This window comes from Sceloporus occidentalis, unplaced genomic scaffold (genome assembly GCF_023333645.1).
Source record: "Sceloporus occidentalis isolate IW3139 unplaced genomic scaffold, rSceOcc1.0.p SCAF_50, whole genome shotgun sequence".
NCBI classification, from domain to species: Eukaryota; Metazoa; Chordata; class Lepidosauria; order Squamata; family Phrynosomatidae; genus Sceloporus; species Sceloporus occidentalis.
The window spans coordinates 2,837,055-2,861,074 of record NW_028317030.1 but is presented as its reverse complement, the minus strand read 5'-3'; the positions used below and the strand labels follow the sequence as shown (position 1 = coordinate 2,861,074).

Below are 24,020 nucleotides of genomic sequence, written 5' to 3'. Positions count from 1 at the left end.
TAACATCTGGCATGCCCTTAAAGCAGCGCGCTAATACCATCCAGCCGCAGGTGGATGAAGAAGACATCAGCGCCCAATTGGCCGATCCCGATCCCAGCATAACATCTAACTGGGCAGCGGAGAAGATCGCCACCAACAAACTGCTCCAATGGCTGGGCAACTTCATCCACCGGAGATGCTCTCTGCTCGTACGTTTAACACCCGAGGAGCCGATCGCCTGGATACGGAGAGTGGAGAGGAGGCTCATCGCAGATGAATGGCAGACAGACCGATTCTTAATACCATCAAATATCATTTTTCTATACATGATCTGCCGAGACGTAATCCCCTCCAGACTCACCACCAAGCAGGAGCTACGGAAGATCCTCATGATTTGTCTTTACGTCACCTATTCGTACGCCGGTCCGGAGACGTCGTATCCCGCCGTGTACTTCCGTAGAGGCCCTCGTAACGAAGACTTCGGGAACAAATGCCTTTCCGTGATTGGTGCATTGAGTGCCAAAATGCTCCGTATTAACAACGATCCGATCTTTTACGCCAAGACTTTTGCGTCCCTGAAGGCCAAAGGTGGCCGATGAAGAAGAGGAAATCAGCGCTCTACCAATTAAGAACATCTCGCTGCATTTCTTATTGATTTATAATATTGTAATAGTAATAGAATTTCCTTTACCCATTACCCCATACCGATTGGTACTTCATAAAAAAAATAAAATGTAAAATACAATTGGAAAAGATCGCCACCAACAAACTGCTCCAATGGCTGGGCAACTTCATCCACCGGAGATGCTTTCGGCTCATATTTTTAACACCCGAGGAGCCGGTCGCCTGGATACGGAGCGTGGAGAGGGAGCTCATCGCGGATAAATGGCAGACAGACCGATTCTTAATACCATCAAATATCATTTTTCTATACATGATCTGCCGAGACGTAATCTCCTCCAGAGTCACCACCAAGCAGGAGCTACGGGAGATCCTCATGATTTGTCTTTACGTCACCTATTCGTACGCCGGTCCGGAGATCTCGTATCCCGCCAAGTACTTCCGTAGAGGCGCGCGGAACGAAGACTTCTGGGACAAATGCCTTTCCGTGATTGGTGCAATGAGTGCCAAAATGCTCCGTATAACAACGATCCGATCTTTTACGCCAAGACTTTTGCGAGCCTGAAGGCCAAAGGTGGCCGATGAAGAAGAGGAAATCAGCGCTCTACCAATTAAGAACATCTCGCTGCATTTCTTATTGATTTATAATATTGTAATAGAATTTCCTTTACCCATTACCCCATACCGATTGGCACTTCATTAAAAGAATGTAAAAATAAAATTTTTGTTATGTTTTTGTATATTTGCAGATTTCAGCAAGATGTTAAGGTTAAGCACCCCACCTAACATATAGGTGCCTCGTTAATGGTGTTTAGAATAGCAAGATAGCACTGAGACAATCTAATCCTAACACGGTTCTATTGCTTCCCATGGACCGGGTCAGTCCTGGACCAAAGAGCACCCCAGGCAGGAAGCCCTTTTGCGGCCAAAAACCAGTATGTTTTTTGTTTTTTTTTCTTTTGAGATGGTAATATAGGCAGAGATCTCTCTATATGCCCCGTTTGGTACCAGATTGACTTCTACACATTGGGGTGACTGTTGGCTCCCCCTGATCCTGGCGCCGCAGACAGCTGCCTGACTTCTCTGGCGCTAAGAAGGACCCAAAAGGATACATTTATCCCAAATATATCCTTATCCTGGGCTAATAGGAAATCTTGTGGAAAGCCTTCCTAAATGAGGGGCCAACTCCATATTAATGCCCATGAACTTGATACGGGACATCCAACAAGCTCATATACACCATAGCTCAAAAGTTTGGGGTCACTTAGACATTTTCTATTTGTAACATAATTGCAAAATTATTTTCTTCTTTCTAATGTCAGTTAGCCAAACTTTGATCAGCGAACACAATGTGGCAGTGGAACACAGGATAAAGGGCCTGTACGACTATGAAGATATTCCACAGTCTTTTACGACATTAACAACTGCACTGTATTTCTGCTCCATTTTATGTTATTTTAATGGATAAAATGACTTTTTCTTTCAAAAAACAAGTGATTTTTCTAAGTGACCTCAAACTTTCAAAGCATAGTGTAGATAATAAAATTCAATTACATGTTTCTAGCATCTGTTTATTTGGATTATCTGTTTGAAAAGCCTGATCCCAACCCCAGCAGAGGTGGTAGAGGTTAATACAGTCAGGGATGGGCATATGGCTCCTGAATGGACTATACGTGGGAACCTGGGATAGGAGGTACCGATGACGTTGGTCGGCAGATGCGAACAGTCCCGCTGAAGTCAGTTGGCGGTTAATCACAACCCAGTTACCACCTTGACACGAGGAAAGTTGTTTCCTCCAGATGGATGACCACAGAGGTCATGTTTTCCATAAATATCATATATTGCTGACCGGGACACGTAAAGTGCTGCCCCCTGCAGGGTGCGAGATGTACAGACTCATGGAGGAGAACCAACTACTTGGTTATACGCCCCGCAGTCTGTAGGGGGCAGCACTTTACCTGCGCTGGCCAGCAATATGCCAAAGAGTCCTGGAAAACATGTCCTCCTCCCATCAGGTTTTTGGCCATGGATGCTTTTGTGGACCAAAAACAAGATAAGGAGGCCCTTATGTGGCTCGGGCTTATCTCTTAACGGGCCAAGCCAAGCCGCTGGTCTCAAGACTAACCCAAGCCAGCACACCTCACCCAGGTAAAGGCCTTTGTTAGTGAGACTTCACCTTTAAAACTGAGTGCTAAGTAAGGTCTTTACATTACCTGGTATGAAGCTCAACCAGAATGTCACCCACTTTGCTATTCATTATGAAGGGTCAACCCTGGCTAATTCCTCCTACAAGAAGAGGGAAGCTGGCCCTGTACACTGCATAACTCAAGACACAATGTGATTGGACTATACATTACACAGGGCCTACCATCCTTCATTTTGGTTCACGTAGTTTAACTAGTTGACGTGACTAGTCTAGCTAGTCAAAGGTTTGCTTTATAGGAGGCTAGGAATGTGCTTATTAAGCGAAATGTGGTTTTTTTTTGCTCCTTTGGCCATGGGAGCCCAAAGCAGAAGACGACACACTCGGCGCCGCGCACGGAACCTAAAAACATGTTTTTCCCCGCTTTCTGTGAAATAAGAACGAGGCATTCTTCGCTGCTCGTTTACACGCTCGCGAATCGTAATTAATACCCCCAATGAAAACAATTACTTGTGTCCGAAAGGCCTAAAGCTACGACCAGCTAATTACCAGCGCAGGTTCCCCGCTCGCGCTTAAGCTGTGGGAATGTCACCCGGCGAAGCGAAAAGAGCGTGTGAGCGCAGCTTAACCCTTGGCCTGCCAGGTGCTTTGGAATACAACTCCCAGCACTCCCAACCTAGACGCGCCCTTTTGCTTTACACAGATTCCACTAGATTGTAAGCTCACTTTACCTAACGGATCGGTTCCTCTTAGTCTTTCCGTTCTAGTTTGGTCAGGCGCTTTGCATGTTTGTACTGTAACGAGCGCTGCGTACACTTTTGGCGCTATATAAACGATCTTCGTTGACGGCGTGATATAGGCTAGGGTTGTTTCTATAAGTGGTATATATCAATATTAACAATATTTGGCAAAGATGTGTTTGAAGTACTTACTTGCATCTTTATGAGGAGGCAGCCTACTTTGGATGCTAATTAACATATAGGGCAGTATGATGATGTCACCAAATTGATCAGAAATAGGTTTGTTTTATATATACGCCCTTAAAACACAGCACCCTGTACCGATGGGTTCCGAAGCTCTGTATACCCCGTGCCACTTACTATCCATACCTAGATTTTCCGTAAAAAAAAAAACTTAAGGATCTTCTTTTTATAACAATATACACATTGTTGTATATCAGGGGCGTCCAACCTGCGGCCCTGCAGCTGCTGCAGGACTACGTCTTCCATCCTCCTCAGCCAGCCCCTTAGCTAAAAGAGCATTATGGGAGACGTAGTCCTGCAGCAGCTGGAGGGCCGCAGGTTGGATGCCCCTGATGTATATGATAGCTGTGTGGTCCCTTTACATTTCCGTGGTGTCTCTTTTGCAAATAGTAGACTATAAAAGAAAGATGGGAGCTGCAGCTTCTCCCTAAAGAACCTTTGTTTTGTTTTTTAAAGAATATATATTAAAATACGTATAATTGACTCTAATATGCAATCTTTTTTATACGGCCCTATAGTTTTATATAGTTGTAGAAGTCCTGATTAATTATATGCTTTGAATATCTCATTTCTTGGATAACAAAATAAAGGTTTGTGACTTAAAAACACATCCCAAAATGTATGGAAAATGACAAATATCAGATAAATGAGATAAATGCTAAATTTCTTTAGGGCACTGATGGCAAGTAAAGTTGTCTGACGCGAATCCGATCGCAAACCGCACAACCGATCATCGCCCGCATGATTCGGAATGATGCAATTTGCGATGCAATGGGTCCTTTGTACCCTCGGATCACGCTGTTGTGTGTTCCCGCGCTAAGCAATGGCTTGATTGTGTCATCGGAGGATTAGTAATTCAGTTTGCATCATCCCTGTTCCCAGATGTCAGCTAAAACATTTTGGGAAAAAAACACGAAAATATCCAGCATTTCAGCTAAAACTACTCCTTAGCTGTATGCGGCAAATTAAACGGGTTTTAATAGAGAACAAAAGGGCAAATTGTTAATTATATGAAATTCCCAGACAGTTAAAAAGCTTTTAATAACGAAGGATTCTGCGTGCTGGAAAGGGATACCCGAGAGCTGGAACAATTAAGGTGGACTGCATGGTACCGGGGATTAGATAAACAGGGGGGTGGTAGATCAATGGAACAGACTACAGGCAGAAGTGGTAGCAGTTAACACAGTATGGGAATTAACACATGCTTGGGATAGGCATATGGCTGCATATAGCATGGCATGATTTGTTAGTGTTTTATAAGTAAGCTAATAATGTTTAACAGACCCTCTGGCCTCCATGTAGCTCAATAAGCCCACTGGAGCGTTATTATATTATATTATATATATCTATCACAGTGTGATGCACAGATTGCCCTTGCCCACTTTAGCGTTACCAATACATGGGGCATTTCTCATGAAATTAGCATGTTAAAGGGACTGTCCGGGTAAATTTAGGACTACTGACAGCTATGCCGATATGATACACAAAAGGTATTATTTATTAAGAGCAATTCAGGTGCAAAGTTTGGGAAATGGTCATTTCGCCATAGTACCCAAAAGAAAGCTGCTGTCGACTGGACCATTCCACTGGTTGCTATGGTGATAACACCCCCCTCTCAAACTTTGCACCAGAATGGGTCTCCAAGCACCAGCTCACATCAGACTCTCGATACATTGTTTAAGGCATAAAACACACATCGTGTAACTGCTTTGACATGAATTAAATGGTGCAATGATTTTAAGCACTTTTTATTCATTAACCCCTTTGCAGAAGACGGTTGAGCTCTTAGCATGACTGTTAGGGGGACGGCTGGACCCGCAATAAATCACCTGCCGCCACGCTTCCCCTGCTAGGTCTCACACCCAACCAGCTGGAACCGGCTAGCACCACTCGGTAGTTGTAAAGATAAATGATATACAACTTCGGTGTGGAAACTGAACATTACGAGTGTGAGACCTGCTACAAAGTGTAATTACAGCGTACGTCACAGTATGGAACCGCTGGCTTTCCGCAGGTTCACAGGCACCCCATTTATTTTAATTCACTGTGTTCTGCACAGCATTCCCATCAGAACCCTACCCTGTCTGAAAGGCTACCATGCATGCATGCGCAGATGCCCAACTTATATACTAGGGTGATCATCACATTGGCCATGTTTTCCAGGACACATAATACTTACATATTGCTGACCAGCCCAGATAAAATGCTGCCCTGCACTATGTATAACTGACTAACTGACACAGAGTCTATAGAATGTTTTTTTTTACCTGTTTAACAAATTTTTCTTAAATTTGTGAGTTTTCACTGTTCTCCCTGTTTTGAGGACGGTTGTTTGCACAATGCGCATGCGCAGTGTGACTCTAGTGAACGCGCAAGCACATGGGTTTCAGCCCTACTTTGGATGATGCTCCAGTGGTTTGCATCCAGTCATCTGCACTCGTTTGCTTTGTTCTGGTTCTGGTGTTCTGTGCTCTCCTTTTATGCCTGACCCATCTGTATTTAAACGTCCCCGTCCAGGCGCTCCAGTTGCCAGTTTGCCCTCAGTGTGTTGGAGGTAAGCTCGTTCGTGGTCATCTCCCTGCTTGTGTTCAGGTGTATAGTTAACTGTGTTTTACGCCAAAATTAGTGGCAGGACTTGCGAACAGCGAGGTGCTTTGGTGCGGTGGCAAGACAAACATCTCATGGCCATTAGGTGTGACTAAACACCAGATATTACTCCAGTGTCAATATCTGCACACTCTTTCCTTGCCTTTGGGCTTCCATGTCGTAGCTATTACCATATCCTCACCTACCTTTACCTAAGGTACCCGTACCCCCCCCCATCGTACCATGCCTATGCTTCCCGTAACCCCTCAGTCGTACCATGCCTATGCTTCCCGTAACCCCTCAGTCGTACCATGCCTATGCTTCCCGTAACCCCTCAGTCGTACCATGCCTATGCTTCCCGTAACCCCTCAGTCGTACCCTGCCTATGCTTCCTGTAAACCCCCCAGTCCTACCCTGCCTATGGCCCCTATTTCCCTCCTATGCCTTCCCCTTACAGGATTCCTGACACAGGCCACTGGGTATGTTGTTTCCCAGCACCGGGCCCAAGCAGCCTCTGGTCTCTGTCCTGTAACAGCCCGCCTCAGTCATGGTGGCGCGAAGCCTTAAAGGGGGAGCCCCACCAACATGAAAGCGTATTCGGGTACTTTGTAACTGTTAAATATTTATTCTTTACCTACTTGGTGAAGAAGCTGCAGCTCCAGAGGACCACCACCTCCTTCTGCCTCAAGCAATCAGTCACCGACAGGAAAGCGATTCCTTTGAAGTCCCTGGCCGTGTGTGTGTTTTGAACTTGTGCAAGGCACCGCCGGAGCAGGGCGGGAAAAAATTATGCTTACCCTGCGGTAAGCAATTAAAGGCAGTATAATCGACACTTTCCATCATCTTATTCATTTATTAAACTATCTATAGCTTCCGCTTTTTAAATCCGTGAAATTGCACCGGAGAGAGCCGTACCTTAGCTTTAAGAGTAAAAGATTGTAAGACGCGAGGTTTGCACTCGCTGCTGGAACTTAATACATTGGAACTTATTTACCTTCAGATGGGGGCCAACATGAATTAATATTGGTTAGTTCCTTCTCTCGTATGTATGGGAAATATCTAATAAGTTTATTGAAGCCTATGTTTAGGTCTTCAAGCTGCAGTCGCCTTCCCTTCCCGGCAGAATTTGTATTGACGGCTAAAAACGATGATTCCCCGGCTATTTGTCCTCGGAATTTTGTCCTGACCACAGTGCGCCGCGCAAACAGCTGACCGAAAGCACCCCGGTCCCAAAGATAAAGCAAAGCCGAAACAAAAACACACTTGTGTAAGGAAACAAAAATTACCACTGCTCTATTTTTCAATGTGGTTTTTAAATCGCTACGTTAAGGGGAAAAAAAAAGCTCACGTATCCGTTATACCAAATAGAAAAAACAAACAATCTATATGTTTGGGTTACATGAACTGTACTGGGTTACGGGTGCTGTTCCACACTTCTGCTGATTGTACCGCTTTCAATAACCCTAAATACAGCATTAAATATACCATTCCCAGTACGGCTTTCCTTTCCTGATAGGATCTCCAGTTAAAATTTGCCTCATTCATAATTTATTTTTTTTTTGCTGTGAGGTTTGCAGATCAGCCAAGAGTTATTTGCTTTACGTGCAATTAATGTGAAAATCATATTTAGATTCTAAATATTGTAGAATAAACACGAGGTAGCCGGTACACTGCTGGTGTGGCTTGTATGTATGGTAATAGGGTTTAGTAATCTCGGGGTACAGTTCTGTCACCCCTTTTCACATACAATACATTGAGGTGCTGGGTGAGTGTCAGTGGCCAGTTTCATTGCTTCAATAAATGAACGCAGTCAGCCGAGTCCTTGAGCTACGTTATATTTATCTCCGGAGCCTGATTCGATTGTCTGTGAAAACTGTATCACTAGTAAAAAAAAAAACTAAAAAAACAGCAATACATTTTAACCCCTTAATGACAAAGCCCGTACAAAATGCATTGTTTTCAATGGGTTTAGGGACCGCCCATTGTCCTTAAGGGGTTAAAGGGAAAATTACTGTCCCCAGAAGTCCTACTAAAAAGCCGACAATCTGCGGCAGGAAAGTGCTCTCATTAAAATCAATGGGAGTTCTTTCTGCGCATGTACACAGAGAGCTGGATGCAGGTAAGTATATCTTGTGTCAGATGTGTTTGGCAGAACATATCTGTAGGGAAAGGGGCAAATACATATGGGGGGATTCAACTGAGTTTGCATGGAGGACACTATATTATGACGGCTGGAGTGTCCCTTTAAGTCATGTAATGGGATCCAGTCTTTGCTTCCTAAAACAATCACACTTTGTAAAAATGTCTAATTTTCTCCTTAAAAAAATACCCAACTAACCTTGTTATACATTGCTTGGTGCTTTTTCCAGGACGAATAAAATAAAAGACCCACGCAAATAGAACAGCCAATTGGAAGACGTGGCCAGATGCAGGGTGCCATTTTTAACCATTTGAGGGCTATTCATAGAGGCTGATTGTTATACCTACGTGAACACAGGTGAGTTAAGCGCCCTGAAGTAATTTGGCAAATGTTATCCATGTCACTCAATCCTGGCCAGTTTGAGTACCTAGAATCTGACACCCTTACCGCTAACACAAGGATTGGGGATCAGAAGTGTTTAAAGCGGCTGCTTTTATGACACAAGAAAAACCCTCAAAGGAAAAAAATATGAATGAAGCAAAGTGTTACTTGTTACATGTTTAAGATATTTGTGCTCAGTTTTCACGTTGCCTTTAGTAGTCATAAAGTTACAGATCCAGCAGTCTGTTGGGTGGCCCTTTAAGCAAACGGATATTCTGCTTAATGCAGGTTTTAAATATCGCGTTTCTTTGGAATCCTGGAATATCATGGCAACTGGTTACATTCACGTCACCCAAACATTTACGGCGTACAGGTTATCTGCTCCAACACAGAAAAACTCAAAGTACCGAAAGCAATATATTCCCACGCTAAGTTAACTTTTGTTCAGGAAGGTTGGCCTGCCAAGAACTGTATACAGAAAACTTAACAGGTGTAATAAAAGATGGTTGGTGCAATTTGTTTTGCGAGTCAAAGGGCTTTTAAGTGATGCAGGGGCATGACTAATACACGTGATTCTGCCTGTTCCCTCTGACTGCCACCATACACACACACACACACACACACACACACCTTCTTGCTTTTTCCATAGTAAACAAGCTGTGTGTGTAACTTCAACACATCCTTAAGTAGTTCTTACAATGCTACTTGTTTGCTACCCAGCAAAGAATGCAACTTCAAGTACTTTGTAAGTATTTTAATATCTGTTCTTTAAACAAAAACCTTGAGTAGAAGCTGCAGCGCCGTGACGCCTCTATGGTAGGATTCATGCCACTGATTGGCTGCTTTAAGTATATCAAACATCTCGCGTGTCAGCAGAAGTTGGTCATTTTAAGTTCGACAATCCAGATTGACAATCAAAAGTAACACCTCCACTATGTGAGAAAATAATTACATGTACATTACACCTACAAATGTCACTAATAAACTGGTCATCTTAGTATAAAGTTCCATAACTCCAAAGTAACATAAGACAAAACATTCTACTGTGGTTAAACCTCTGTTTTCTTTCAAAATTATGAAATGGTCTATCGGCCAAAAAACATGGAGAAAAAAAAAAAGGTTTACAATGAAGGCTCACAAAATGAATGCAGTCAAATCCATTACCTGGAACTGCCTTTTCCACAAGCTATTCAGCCCTTGAGATTTAAGGGTTAAACTGTAAAGTATCGCAGAGCTGGCTGCAAGGCTGCTAAAATGACGACCTCAGCAATTTTGCAAGATGTTGTGACATTGGGACACGTAGAACACTTACTTTTTATGTTACTTCAATAAAAAAAATGCATTTGAAGCCATATAAACAAATGTATATTTCAGGGGGAAAAAGGTATTTTCAAGGAAAGTTCAAAAGTTATTTGACGTGTTGATTTTTCGAGCACTTTTTCTGTAATGTGGTTAAAGCTGAAAAACTAGAAAGTTAAAAAGCAAGATAGCTGGTAGTAATTGAGTATAGGGCTCCTAAGGCCAAGGAAGCACCGGTCATTGCTGTACCTCGGTGTGCACAGGGCCAGCTGGACTCCTACAAGCTCAAAACTTACAAACCTATCACCAGCACCTGAACTTTGCAGAAAGGGTGAACAATGTTACAGACAGGAGATTGATTTATCCTAAGGTGTATCTAGGCCCCTCCAGTCTGTTTAGACCGGTGTATTGGTGCACTATATATATATATATATATATATATATATATATATATATATATATATATATATATATATATATATATATATTTCCCATTGTTTTCTTGGATGGAGCAAATTCGTTATGACAAAGGAACACAGACCTTTAAGTGTAGATACAAATGGGAGGAATAATCAAAAATTGATATCTGATATCTATAGATGTGAATTAAATAGAGTGATAAATGTTTTTCTGTAACATCACCATGCAAAGCACTAACCGGAGAAGTGTTTGAGAAGACAAATTGATCATGCGGAAAAACCAGATTCTCTGCCTGGGGGGTACGGTGTGTACTTGTCAAAACCCTGGTTTCAGGGGAAATACTGACATCAACATTGAGAAGTGGGAGAGAGGCTACAATAGATAATCTAGATAATTAAAGAGACAATCTAATGCCCCGGACAACCCCAACTATGGAAAAGGCATATTAAAATACTTAGTGAGTAACCCCAACCATCTGAGTACTTTAATATGTATTCTTCCAAAATTAAGGAGAAAAATCGGCTTACCAAGAATTTTTTTCCTTGCTCATCCCACCCCACGATAGTTCTCTTTCTGACCAGGTAGGGCAGGAAAACAACATATAAAATCATAAAAAAAGACAATGCATGGAAAAAAAATTCAGTATTGGGCAGGGAAATGAACTGCCATGGGATGAGCAAGGAAAGGGAGCTCTAGGTAAGTAGAATTACATTTCCCCTTGCCACCCCCAGCAGTACAGACATGATATAAGAAAGCAAAAGGGAAGGTTAAACAACTGCCTGAAGGACCTTCCAGCTGAAAGCTTCCTCAGCCAAGGACAAAGAGTCAAGACTATAATGTCTGATAAAGGTATGAAGGTTACTCTGAAGCTGCAGCTTTACAGATTGATTCTGGAGACGCTTCAGTCTGTTCTGCACAAGGCGTCGCTACCAACCTGGTGGAATAAGCCCTTAGGTCACTACGAGGATCCTTCCCTGGGGCAATTTAGGCCTTCTAAGACGGGAAGCTTTCTCCATCTGGCAACTGAGGCCGTTAGATACCTTCTGTGGTTTGAAAACACCCAAGAAGGCCACTAGCAAATTTGAGTGTCTCCTCCAGACCTAAGTTCTGTCAAGATAAATCAGAATGCATCTTCTTTCACTCAAAGAGTGCAATCGTTTCTCCAGCTCCGAGCAAAGAAAGGGACAAAAAGACAGAAGGTGTATCTCCTGCTAGTGTTAAAAGGCTGCTAGATACCGACGACATGCTAGTGAAAGATGAGTGAAGTTTCAGATGGTCAGTATGAGACAGGCCTCCGGCAGTGAAGTCCTGCGCTACTTGTTTAGAAAGAATGCCCTGGAAAGAAATTGTTATTGTGAACAGGGCTTATCTTGCACAATTACCAGCTTGGACAACCGAGAAGCCAGTTAATGCGGCAAATGGCATAGAGTTCAAATAAGGCCAAGAAAATACTTTTCAGATGCAAGCCCAACATTACATCCCATATTTCAGTGCACAGGAAAAGCACCTGAAATGTAACACTAACAGATAATACATTAGGAGCCTGAATCTAGGGTTTAACGGGTAGAGTTTCAAGTCAACTGACAACAAGTATTTAGTATCTTGATGCCCCCCTACTTCTCCTTACTCCATCTGTACAGACTACTGAAACCAATCTGCTTCCATCTAAGGGCTGGGACAGTTTAAGAGGGTTTAATAACCCTACAAATCCTTGAAATAGGACTTCAGATGACTCTTCTCATAGCTGGGATACTTTTAAGGAAAATGCATCCCATTCCATCAATGGTGAGTGAAAACCAACATCTGCCGCTGACCCTCCGACGATCCAAAGGCGTCATGGAGCTGAACCGATCGAAGGTCAAAAAAAATTACCATATACTTCAGATTTTTAATGGCAAAAAATCATACAATCTTACAGACTGCTAAATTTAAATATAAAAACAGGTCTACCATAATAAAATATTCTGACATACTGTATAGGTGCCAGACGGAGCTCACAAACAAACCTTCAAACCTAAAAGCGGTCAAGTAGGGGAAGACAAAATACACCCAGAGATAGTAAGAGTGCTCTCTATGATCACAGATTCTTTTATTAAACCCAGAGTAAACATCCATTCACTTATCAAGCGGTAGCCATAACAGCCCCAGATAAATGGAACCACATGTACAGACGTCCATCTGCACGGAAGCGATGAGGTTGAACCAGATTAGTACAATGACCCAAGAAATAATATTGTGTAAAAAAACAGCAAGACCTCATGATAGTTATTCAAGAACCAGTCATCAAGTCTAACTATTTGCTTTCTAATTATACCTATTTAAGGGAAGGGGGTGCATTTTTGGAGAACCCCCCCCCCCTTTCCTACTCTTATCCACCAGATTCAGGGTTCCAAGCTTCTGATGTCGGGTTTACTCCAAGACAGAAGATTCATACCATATACAAGGCGGGCTGTGGCCCATCGCAGAACGCAAACAAAAAGTCACCGCAAAACACACTCGCGCATCTGTAAGAACTATACTGACAACACAACGCAGTCAAATTCCATCATCACAAGACATAGCAATCACCAATAACCACAACAAGAACAGCAGAACTTTAAGCGGTTCCAGGGGTGCAGAGGTTGTAGAAAACGTAATGACTTCTGGGGATGGGAAGAGGGGTTCTGGGGAACGAGTTATAGCCAAAGTCCAAGGGCTCAGGCGGTAGGAAAGGAGAGCTGAGGGACTAGTCCTGCTCCTCAAGAATCTCAATGATAGAATAGTCCTTAAGCAAGCCGAAAAACACCGACAGCCCCTGAGCGACCTGTAACCTCCTCAGGACCCTAGTGGACCATAAAGCATCCCTTAAGACAACACATTAGTTGTCTGGCTCCTTCAGTGGCCCCCTACATACGAGTTCATGGAAAAGGTCTGTATAGAACTTACCAGGAGCCTAAGCTTCAAAATATGAGATCACCAGAACGTCCAATACGCCCCCCCCAAAAAAAAACAATTACACAACTTTTTTTAATTAAGGGTAAGTATTCCCATCAAAATGTTTGCCCGAGACTCAGCAGAGAGCTGGAAATTTTCATTAACATCACAAATTTTGTTTGGCATCATAGCCGACACATTGCATTTCCAGTCCTGCCCAACACGTGTTAAAACCCAGTAAGGATCCAGTCATGGTGCAAATGTTGGCTTGTTGTTCAGGACACCCCTGTGGCCTTATCTGCAAATGACATAAAAATATCCACACGCAGTGCTCAATTTAAACCCAAGCCATACCCACAGTCAGGAATGAGTTTAATGAATCCTACAGACCATGTTCATCTGCAATGAGCTACTTGGCAGTTTATTCATAATATTTTGCTTTCCCTTGTACCAAAATGACCATAAGTGTAACACGTTGTTTGTCAAGGATCTGTCCCGAGCACCACAACAAAAACAGCCGCTTACTCCCCAGCGGCACTTTCCAATCAGCGCCGATAACAGAGCATGGGACTGCCAGAAAATAGCAATTAAACAGAGGTACGCGGGCCACCGGTGTGCAACCATTAGCATAATGGAAACACTCCATCCCGAAACAATTCTGGTCATTTAAACCCTGGTCATCTTTCTAAAAATGGTTTTGTGATCAAATAGTCAATTAAAAGTAATATGTTTTATAAACAAGCTTTGCAATAAAAAACAAAACAATAGATATTTTTAGTAAGAATCAACATTTGGTTTAAAGGTTCTTTTAGTAAACAAATGTGTTTTTCTTACCCATCTTTTGTGCTTAAAAGGGTAATATTTTTAATGATATTTTAAAATAAAGTGGCTTTTTGAAGGAGCTCTCTGGTTTATAAATTGGGAGAAAGGGTGCTGGTTAAACAAAGTAATAAATAATAATAAATACGTTTCTAGTTTAGTAGGTTCCAGATCTTAAAAAATGCTTAATAGATAAACTCCCTCCCCCGGCTTACAGCGATGGGACCTCAAGGATGGAGCCTTGTGAGAAGAGAAAAAAAAAAACTGATACAAGAGCGGAATATGCCGGTACCCTCACCCCACCACGTTCCTACGGCTTCTTCGCAGCTGGTGGAACTACTAGATGGACCAGTTACAACAACCTAAAGAGTCCCGTCAGAAGCCAGACTATTCACGACCGGCGCCTATAGCACATCACCGAACGGCCCTCGACGTTCCTTACCGGTAGTGGGGGTAACGGAACTGTACTCAATACCCCAGCATCAACACAACTTTCCACGCTACCTTTTCCATCACCCCTTCTTTGAATTCTCAGGACTCAGAAGACAAACTTCTGCGAAGATACTTTGTTACAGTTCTTTTTAGGTTCCTTGGCATGTTACCTATGTAAAATTTTGTATATTCATTAAATTTTTCTAGGTAATTTTCCTTTCATACTTTAATTCAGTGTTCTGGCGAATAATATGGATGGCATAGGTAAGTTCTTTGTTCCTTACTGCTCTTTACAGGTGCATCAGTTGGCACATTGGGAGACGCTTGGATGGCCGGGGCAGGTACCCAGATCCCCATTCTGCATGCTTTACGTGGAGGGTTGTTTTTTTTTGTTTGGTTTTTTTTTACTAAGTATTCTACATATTAAAAATATCTTCAAGGCTCTAAATCTGGTTTTCTAAAGTTAGAATATCTCAGACCCCAATATTATAATTAAAAGTACCAGATTGACAAAATAAATATATTAAGCAAGGCCCACACACAGGAAACAAAACATTAGGGGGAAAAAAAACTATTTGGCATGTTTTGGACTGAAAAAGATTATTTTCTGTGATATCAGATGTTACATTCCATTTCTCGCATCCCACGGGATTTGATGCAACCCAATGTCGCCGTAAATATCAAGGCTGAGCAAAATCCTACACTGTGCGTTCCTGCTATACAACATGCGCGAGATCTGGCAGAGGAAGGCGAAAGACGACTTTCAAAGAATAAGACGTTTCCGGCGATAAACATAAAAAAGGTATACCGCTGGCAATAACCGAATGAGAGCGACAACGGCTGCAGCCCCCAAAACCTGAAATAATAGCCGGCCGTTCCTGTAAACTCGTTGCAAGATGCTGTTAAATTTCAGATTATCCACACATAAATTCTGAATTTTGCAAAACTTCTCGCTATTTTTTTCCCCTTAATTATGTGTTATATACAGCATGATACCCCCCCAACAGTGGGACAGTCCCAATTTATGGGCACTGTCCTGCTGCCCCCGTTCCGCTTTTCCAGGCCGAGGAGATGATGGGCCGGATGGGAAGCTCCTTTTGACCTGCCCTGATCGGCCCTGGGGGCTGTAAAAATCGATGGAGCTTAATTTGAGCTCCCACGTAGACTCCTTCTGGCGCTCTGAAGCAGAGCGCCACAAGAACAGCGATCATGCCCAGCCGCGTCCCTCGCAGCTCACCTCAACACAGGTGCCCCTGACTGGGGCATTTGAAACGTCGAGGGGTATGACTGATCCGAAAGCTTTAGTGATGTTACAATGGGGGGGGGGGGAATAAAATTCTACCCAAGCGGCGTGCTACAAAACCAGTAAAATAAGCCTCTTAATTACATAATTCCGAACCATGCCTGCATTGTTTGTGTGTCGGTGGAAACTCCTGACCGCGGTGCCAGCCGCACTCCTCATATCCCTGCATCGGAGACCGGAACATTCCGGGGCAAAGCCTACGACAGAGATCCAAAAGTGGCTAGAAAGGGGACCACAGAAAGGGTTGTGCTCTGCAGCTCTGGAGCTGAAGCTTCTCCTAAAAGTATTGTTCTTTAGAAAATGATGCTTATTAAAGTAGCCTAATACTGTTTGTTGGTGAGGCTGCATGAGACGTAAATTGTCCCTCTAACCACAAAGTCTTTACATAGCAACCTAGAATTTAAAAACAGAACCATTCCGCCCGTCTAGTCTCCCCATTACTCCTGATGTAAAGACTCTTAATCCCTCCTTGGTCTTCTCGTAGATTCAGGATAGACATTTGCCTTTCCCGTGCATCCTTAAATTATCTTACTCTATCGCCGCTTCTGATGGGAGGCTGTTCCATTCAGCTACCACTCTCTGAGAAACCATGACATTGTCTTGTCTGAGACACATTGGTCAGTCCATTGGGGTTCTGCTACCCAAGATGTACCCAGATGTCACATGACACTCACCGGAGGAATGGTAAAAATTACAAAATACTACACTTTTTGGCTAATACTCCGTAGACCGCAGTGCAGAGAAACGGTTATATTGTGAGAGCACCGCCTGAAATGCCAATGTCGGTAAAGTTCCCCTGGCAAGGACTTCTATACAACGGCAAAGAGACCCAACAATGTAAAGCCATACAAATAAAAAAACAGTCTGCAGCGTATACACGGTTACGAGTCCATATGCTCAGGCCCGCCAGACGTCCAGCCAAGAACGCAACTATTAAATCACATTATTATTATTATTGCTTCACAAAGTTACTTAATATATATATATATATATATATATATATATATATATAATTTTCTTAATTTTGGAATTTTAATACCATAAAATCGGCCAATGAAGAGCCCTAAATCTTATCTCTACCGCGGAAAGAATTGCCGTTTAAACGACTTGTTCAGCAGGCGCCGGCGCACGCACACTCTACAAAAGCAAAGCCATGAACGTGCCCAAAAGACACTAAACAATGCGAATTGAACAATTTGTTTGCACTGACCCCATTCACACGTACAGGATCCCCAGCAGATACACTGAAGACCTGCCAGGTCACAAGAGACCCTGAATACGTAAAAAGGGGGGCATTGATGCCACGCTGTGCCACCTGCCATCACAATGAACCATCCCAGCAATGCCCTGCAGTTAAAGCACACCTGGGCCACCCTTGCACTCAGTAGGAGGTCACCTTGCTGTCTAGGTGTCTGTGTGTGGCTGTCACAGGCTGTCTAGTCCTCCCTCTCTCCCCAGCTCCACTCGCAAAGCCTGAAGAAGCAGCAGCAGCGAATAGCAAAGCTCCCACCTTTTTTAAACTCCTCCAGCATGGCGTCCAGCTTGGTGTCGTTGAAGACGAAGTGCAGGGGGTGATTGTAGAACTTGGTGATGGTCTTCAGGGGGGTGCAGTCGTCCGGGTCCACGAAGGCCAGGTCCTTGACGAAGAGCAAGTCCACAATGTTCGACCTCTCCCCTTCATAGACGGGGATCCGGGTGTAGCCGCTCTCCATGATCTCGGACATGGTGTTAAAGTCCAGGGTGCCGTCTCCTGCCATCATGAAGCAGTCTCTCAGAGGGGTCATGACATCCTCCACCGTCTTGGTCCGTAACTCCAGAGCCCCTTGGATGATGTTAAGCTCTTCCTTGACCAGGTCATTGTAAGGGTCGGTGACCCTGAGCATTTCGAGCAGTTTCTCCCGGTTGTAGACCGTGCCGATCTCCTGGCCCAGCACGCAGTCCAAGAGCTTGCTGACCGGGAAAGAAGCCGGGAATGTCATCATCATGAAGAACTTGGTCAGGAAGATGGTGTTGGCCCCGACGGCCAGGCCATGCCTGGAGCAGATGGCTTGGGGCACGATCTCCCCAAAGATCACAATGCCGATGGTGGACACCACCACGGCCACCAGCCCGGAGCCGGCGATGTCATCGAGCAGGATGGTCAGGGTGGTGTTGACCAGCACGTTGCCGAGCAGCAGGGAGCAGAGCAGGTAGTTGCCCTGTCTCCGGACCGGCTCGATCCTCTTGGCGTAGTTCTTCTCCTTCTCGGTGCCGCAGTTCTGCACGATCCTCAGCTCCATGGGGTCCAGGGCCATGAGGCCGAGGTTCAGTCCGCTGAACATGCCGGACAGAAGGAGCAGGAGGGCGATGAAGATCACCTGAAGCCAAAAGGGCAGCAGGAACTTCTTCTCCTCCACCACGATCACCTTGGTGTCCTCCCCGTCGTGGTAGAACCAGGTGGTCTCCGTCCAAGGCTGGTGACCCCCGGCACTGGCCGCCACCACCGGGGTTGAGGTGGACGTGCACAGGTAATATGACTTGCTCTTCTCCGTCTTCCTCAGGGGTTTTATCTCGATCTCCACGATGCCCGAGCTGCTCCTGGTCAGCACCACCGAAGGTCGGATAATGATGTCTGAAGTCCGGATGCCGCAGGGGTGGCCCCCCGGGGTATACTCTATACCCAACGGGCTCTTGGCTCGCTCGTGCTCCGTAAAGGCGATCTTGGACCACGTCTCGTTGTTGATGTTTTGCCCGTACACACGCAGCTTGACCCGGGTCCTCTCGCTCACCCTCAGGGCTCCGCCTTCCATGGCAGAGACCTCGTTGGTGTCCTCCAGCCGCAGCCCGATGATGACGGTCTTCTCGCTCTCCTCTTCCCCCAGGACAGAACCGGCCAGGCAGCCGCTAAGAGCCAGGAACATCACAGCTAGCACCCGGCCGTGACTGCGCGCCGCCATGTTAAGAGTGGGCAATGTGATGGAGCCGCCCGCCATCTTTGGTCCGGGTGATGGAGTGGTAAAGGGGGGGCGGGGTGTTTGGGGTAAAAAAAAAAAAAAAGTTTCACAGCCAGTCACGTCCTGCCTTCATCCCGACTCTCGGAGCCGCGGACCCTGCATTGTCCGACACCCGTCCGGGTACTGACAGGAGGCAGCAGCAGAGTCCTGAGGTGAACCAGTGTACGCGGGGGCCATCTAGTGACCGACAAGGCACACAGCCAATCGGGTGCCGAGAGCACTGCCAGCTGGGCGGAGCAAATTGACAGCTGAAGTGGGTGGGGCCGTGTTGCAGATTCCCACTGGCACACAGCGTTTACGCCGCGTCTTGGGGGCGTGGTTATGAAAATTCGGGGCGGGTCTTAGTCCTATTCAAATAAGCCTAGAAAAGCACATGTGTGCGGTGATCTGGATCCTTATCTGAAGAGGAGACTTCTGAGGTTCTGAAACCTAATGTGAATCTATCTCTTTTTCTATGCTGGCCATATATTAACTGAAATGTTAAAATCAGGATGTTTAGCAAATATATTTTTTTATGACATACAAATAAGAGCAACATTTGCAATAATTGTTCTTTGTGTATAACCTTTAATCGTTAAAGAGGGAATCCGCTGAGAGGAGTTAATGAGTGTTTATCGTCTCCGTCTTTATCTTCCTGCAATCTGAATAAAAGGCACCAATAAAAACGCAGGACTCCTCAGCCGTCCGACTGCCAAGCGCCAGAGATCAACGACCGAGAGAATTGTGCGCTCTCTGGTCATCACTGCAAACAGGGCCGGTCGGCGGTGCCAGGGAAGTCAGGCCGCTGCCCGCTGTGCCTGGAGCCCCATGTGTAGTCAGTCCGGTACCTGGCAGGGGGGCAACAGACTGCCTGACAATTGGGGGGGGTACAGAGAGACCTACATTGGCATCATAAACGTATAAACAAAAAGACATGGAGTATACTGGTTTGGGGCAACAGAGGGGCTTCTTGCGCCGGGGGGCCGCCCTAGCAGCACTGGGGCCGCGCAGATGTCTATGTGGGGCCCACAGCTTACCGCCGTGGAGGTCACACAGTGTGTGGGGAAACTCTCTTTTCCTGCCCAGGTTCCTGCTTCCCCTGAGCGGGAAAAAGAGATTTCCCTCACAGTGAGCGGGAGCCACAGCGGTAACCATCGGACAGCATGGACACCTGCGCGGCCCCAGCGCTGCTCGGACAGCCCCCGGACCAGTGAAATCTGCGAGAGAGGTAAGTGGCAGACTGTTTAGGGTGCCAAGGTGGCCCAGGCAGGCTGTTTAGGGTGCCAGAGGTAGCCCAGGCAGGCTGTTTAGGGTGCCAGAGGTAGCCCAGGCAGGCTGTTTAGGGTGCCAGAGGTAGCCCAGGCAGGCTACTAAAAGGGGCAGAGGTGGCCAAGGCAGGCTGTTTAGGGGTGCAGAGGTGACACATAATAAATGTTATTTATTTAAACTTACTTTATTTATAAGTTCATTTTTATTTTCAGATTTCTAGTTTTTTCCAGTTTACAATTTTGTGAAATAAATGTTTTTGCCAACATTTTTTTTTTTGGGGGGGGGCTACATACCGGATCCCCCCCCAGGTGCCCCTGACAGTGACACGGCGTATGATGAGATGTAGATGAGCAGACCCTCTGAGCCCTGACCCTGCGTGACGGACATGAAATAGATCCAGTCTATTAACAAAATATGAGATGTGTTGGAAGACTAGTACCTGCCAAATCGCACAACTAGTTTTGTCAATGTGTTCAATTACTGATGGAAACTTCCATCTGAAGAAGAGACCTCTGAGGTCCCAGAAGCTTATCTCTACACCTTTTTCTTTGTAGGTTTTTGAAATAAATACCACGTTCATTTAAAGAGTCTTATCTTCTTTTGCACCCATTTAGCCATATCCATCCCCCCTAATTCAGATATTAATAGAAAAAAAACTCATTTTTGGTTTTTTTTTTTGAATTTTTATTAATCTATCACTAAAGGGTTTGCTGTTCTCCAGTATCAAACGATTCAGGCAGCGTGATCTTCCCCATCAGTCCTGGTCTTCATTTATCTCCCTTCCCAGTCCCCTTTAGCCTTGAGATGTGCAAAGATTTTGGCATAATACCCGGGGTCAAACGGAACCCTGTAAACATTCCAAGCCATTGTTCTTCCTTATTATGACATCATAATCATTATGCCAGTCTTTATGCCATATAGTGGTAAGAATATTTTTTTTTGAGAGTAACGGAAACCTGAACATTCCAAGCCATTGTTCTTCCTTATTATGACATCATTATCACTATGTCAGTCTTTATGACATATACTGGTAAGAATAATACACAACGGGCATCCTGAACGTCAATGACCCGTCAACTCCGATCAGTTATCAATCAATAAAATTCATGAAATCTAAAGCTTATGGTGTAGAAAAAAAGGAGAATGTCAGCTCTTAGTCAAAGACTTGTCTGCGGACTCCAATGGATGTTTTTCTGTGCAGTGTGCATGCGCAGACCTTTGATCAGTGAATAAGCAGCATGTGTAGCACGAACCTGAGATATGCATGACAGTTTTAGCCTCTATCACTTCTGCTGGGAGGCGGTTCCACTTATATACCACCCTCCTAATAGGAATTACTGCTCCACTGATCCAAATTAGCCATACATTTTAATCTGGCTGGACTTTTTGATGAATTGCAAATAAAATCAACCATGTAAGCAGGATATTGGGATCCACTTAATCGTTCTTCCCGCGATAAGGGTGAATAACCAGCCGGGGGGCTGCATTTGGTGTAAAAAAACCACAAAAAATATTAAGGACGCTTTAATCCCCAAGATTCACTAGTTTTACAGCCAGGTTGTAGAGCGCCCTCTACTGGCGTCTCACTAATTCAACAAATGTCACCAATAAATCCACCATGGACAGTGACATCCTACACCTTTATTAAAGGAAAACTATGTAACTATATATATATATAATTTTTTTTTTAAAACGGTCCTTTTTGCATAATATAATGTTTTCCTGCAGCTGTATATTAGCCATTTGTATCTCGCTCTGTTATCTTAATGCAATCTACTATACAAACCCCCATGATTCCTTATCATGTTGCCTTGTGGTAAACAATAGAATTGCTCAGTTCTAATCACCATGTCAGACACTGGGGGGTTATTACTGTATACAGTGCTGGGGGTTATTACTTTATACAGCGCTGGGGGTTATTACTGTATACAGTGCTGGGGGGTTATTACTGTATACAGCGCTGGGAGGTTATATTACTGTATACAGCGCTGGGGGGTTATATTTCTGTATACAGTGCTGGGGGTTATTACTGTATACAGCGCTGGGGGTTATATTACTGTATACAGCGCTGGGGGTTATATTACTGTACACAGCGCTGGGGGGTTATATTACAGTATACAGCGCTGGAGGTTATATTACTGTATACAGCACTGGGGGGTTATATTACTGTATACAGTGCTGGGGGGTTATATTACTGTATACAGCGCTGGGGGTTATATTACTGTATACAGCGCTGGGGGTTATTACTGTATACAGCGCTGGGGTTATATTACTGTATACAGCACTGGGGGTTATATTACTGTATACAGCACTGGGGGTTATATTACTGTATACAGTGCTGGGGGGTTATTACTGTATACAGCCCTGGTGGGTTATATTACTGTATACAGCGCTGGGGGTTATATTACTGTATACAGCACTGGGGGGTTATTACTGTATACAGCGCTGGGGGTTATTACTGTATACAGCGCTGGGGGGTTATTACTGTATACAGCCCTGGGGGGTTATATTACTGTATACAGTGCTGGGGGTTATATTACTGTATACAGCGCTGGGGGTTATATTACTGTATACAGCGCTGGGGGTTATTACTGTATACAGCGCTGGGGGTTATTACTGTATACAGCACTGGGGGTTATATTACAAGGGGGAGACCCACTAAAGTCTTCGAGGAGGAATGGTGGCCAAAATCAGAGGGCTTGTGGTGTTTCATATTGTGGTCAGTACTCCCTTTAATTTACAGAAAGCTTCATTTGAAATGTAATTAATTAGGAATTAACCCATTGAAGTATACAAGAGTGAGCAGTTCATGTTGTTGTCAATGAAATCTCATCCATTAGATTGTCAGCTCTGGGGCTATAGAACCCTGTGATCATACCTGGGAACTCTCTGGGTTTGACCCCAAGAATTCCCATTTCCCCTTTAAATGGGGGTGTTTTTTCCGCAATGTCAGCGGGACCCCCCCACGATCATATGGGGAGTCCTGGCCGCGTCCCGCAAGAGAAGGCTCCAGGTAGCGATACCCCCATACCCAGCAAACATTCGGAGCGCCTAGAAATGAGGGGCATCAGGGGAGGAAAGACGGACTGGGGGGGGCGTTTGGGGCCCAAAAAGAGTGTAGAGCCCCACTACATGAGTTTTAGAGGCTCGAGTGGAAGCAGAAGTATTCCTCTGTCTAAAAGATTGTAACATAAAGAACAGCGGGCGACGGGACCTGAATACCCAGATGAAGGAAAGAGCAAGCGACATGCGCTGAGATGTGACATTTGAACGCTTGGCATTATGAGCCGAGCACTCAGCGTGCGCTCAGCGTGCACTCAGCGTGCGCTCAGCAGTGGGGCGGAAGCCGAGCATTGTGAGAGTGACTTAATTAGAGTCTGGGCGTAGGAGGACGCGATCACCGGCGGGAAGGCCCCTACCTGCCGCGCTTCTGTTGAATGTTACCGGCTGACATTTTGCTTGGATTTTTCCGCAGATTATGAATGAAATATTCATGTTTTCAGGGATGCCGGCAGAACGCGCCATTGTTCTAGAAAGTAGCTAAATATCGCAGTTTGTGCTTTTATGATCTATCGCCTCAAACGTATCTGAGTGACGCGTAGAGAAGTCAAATGTATTTTATCTGCAGAATTTTATTCATAAACACATTTTCTATACACGTTATTGTGGCCCTGAGGGATGTAGAACCCGGTGAGACCCCCATACCCAGCAAACCTACCCAGCGCCTAGAAAAGAGGGGCATCAGGCACAGGGATTAGTA

General features: G+C 44.7%; 1 protein-coding gene across 1 annotated transcript in view; it reads right to left on the bottom strand.

Moving 5' to 3' along the window:
• Positions 1-18,991, bottom strand: part of LOC149288645 (metal transporter CNNM2-like) — a 45,932-nt gene extending 26,941 nt beyond the window's left edge. Inside the window, exon 1 of the mRNA XM_089491494.1 lies at positions 17,530-18,991. Coding sequence (XP_089347620.1) covers positions 17,530-18,991 — 1,462 coding nt within the window. The remainder of the gene's footprint in view (positions 1-17,529) is intronic.
• Positions 18,992-24,020: the final 5,029 nt, after the last annotated feature.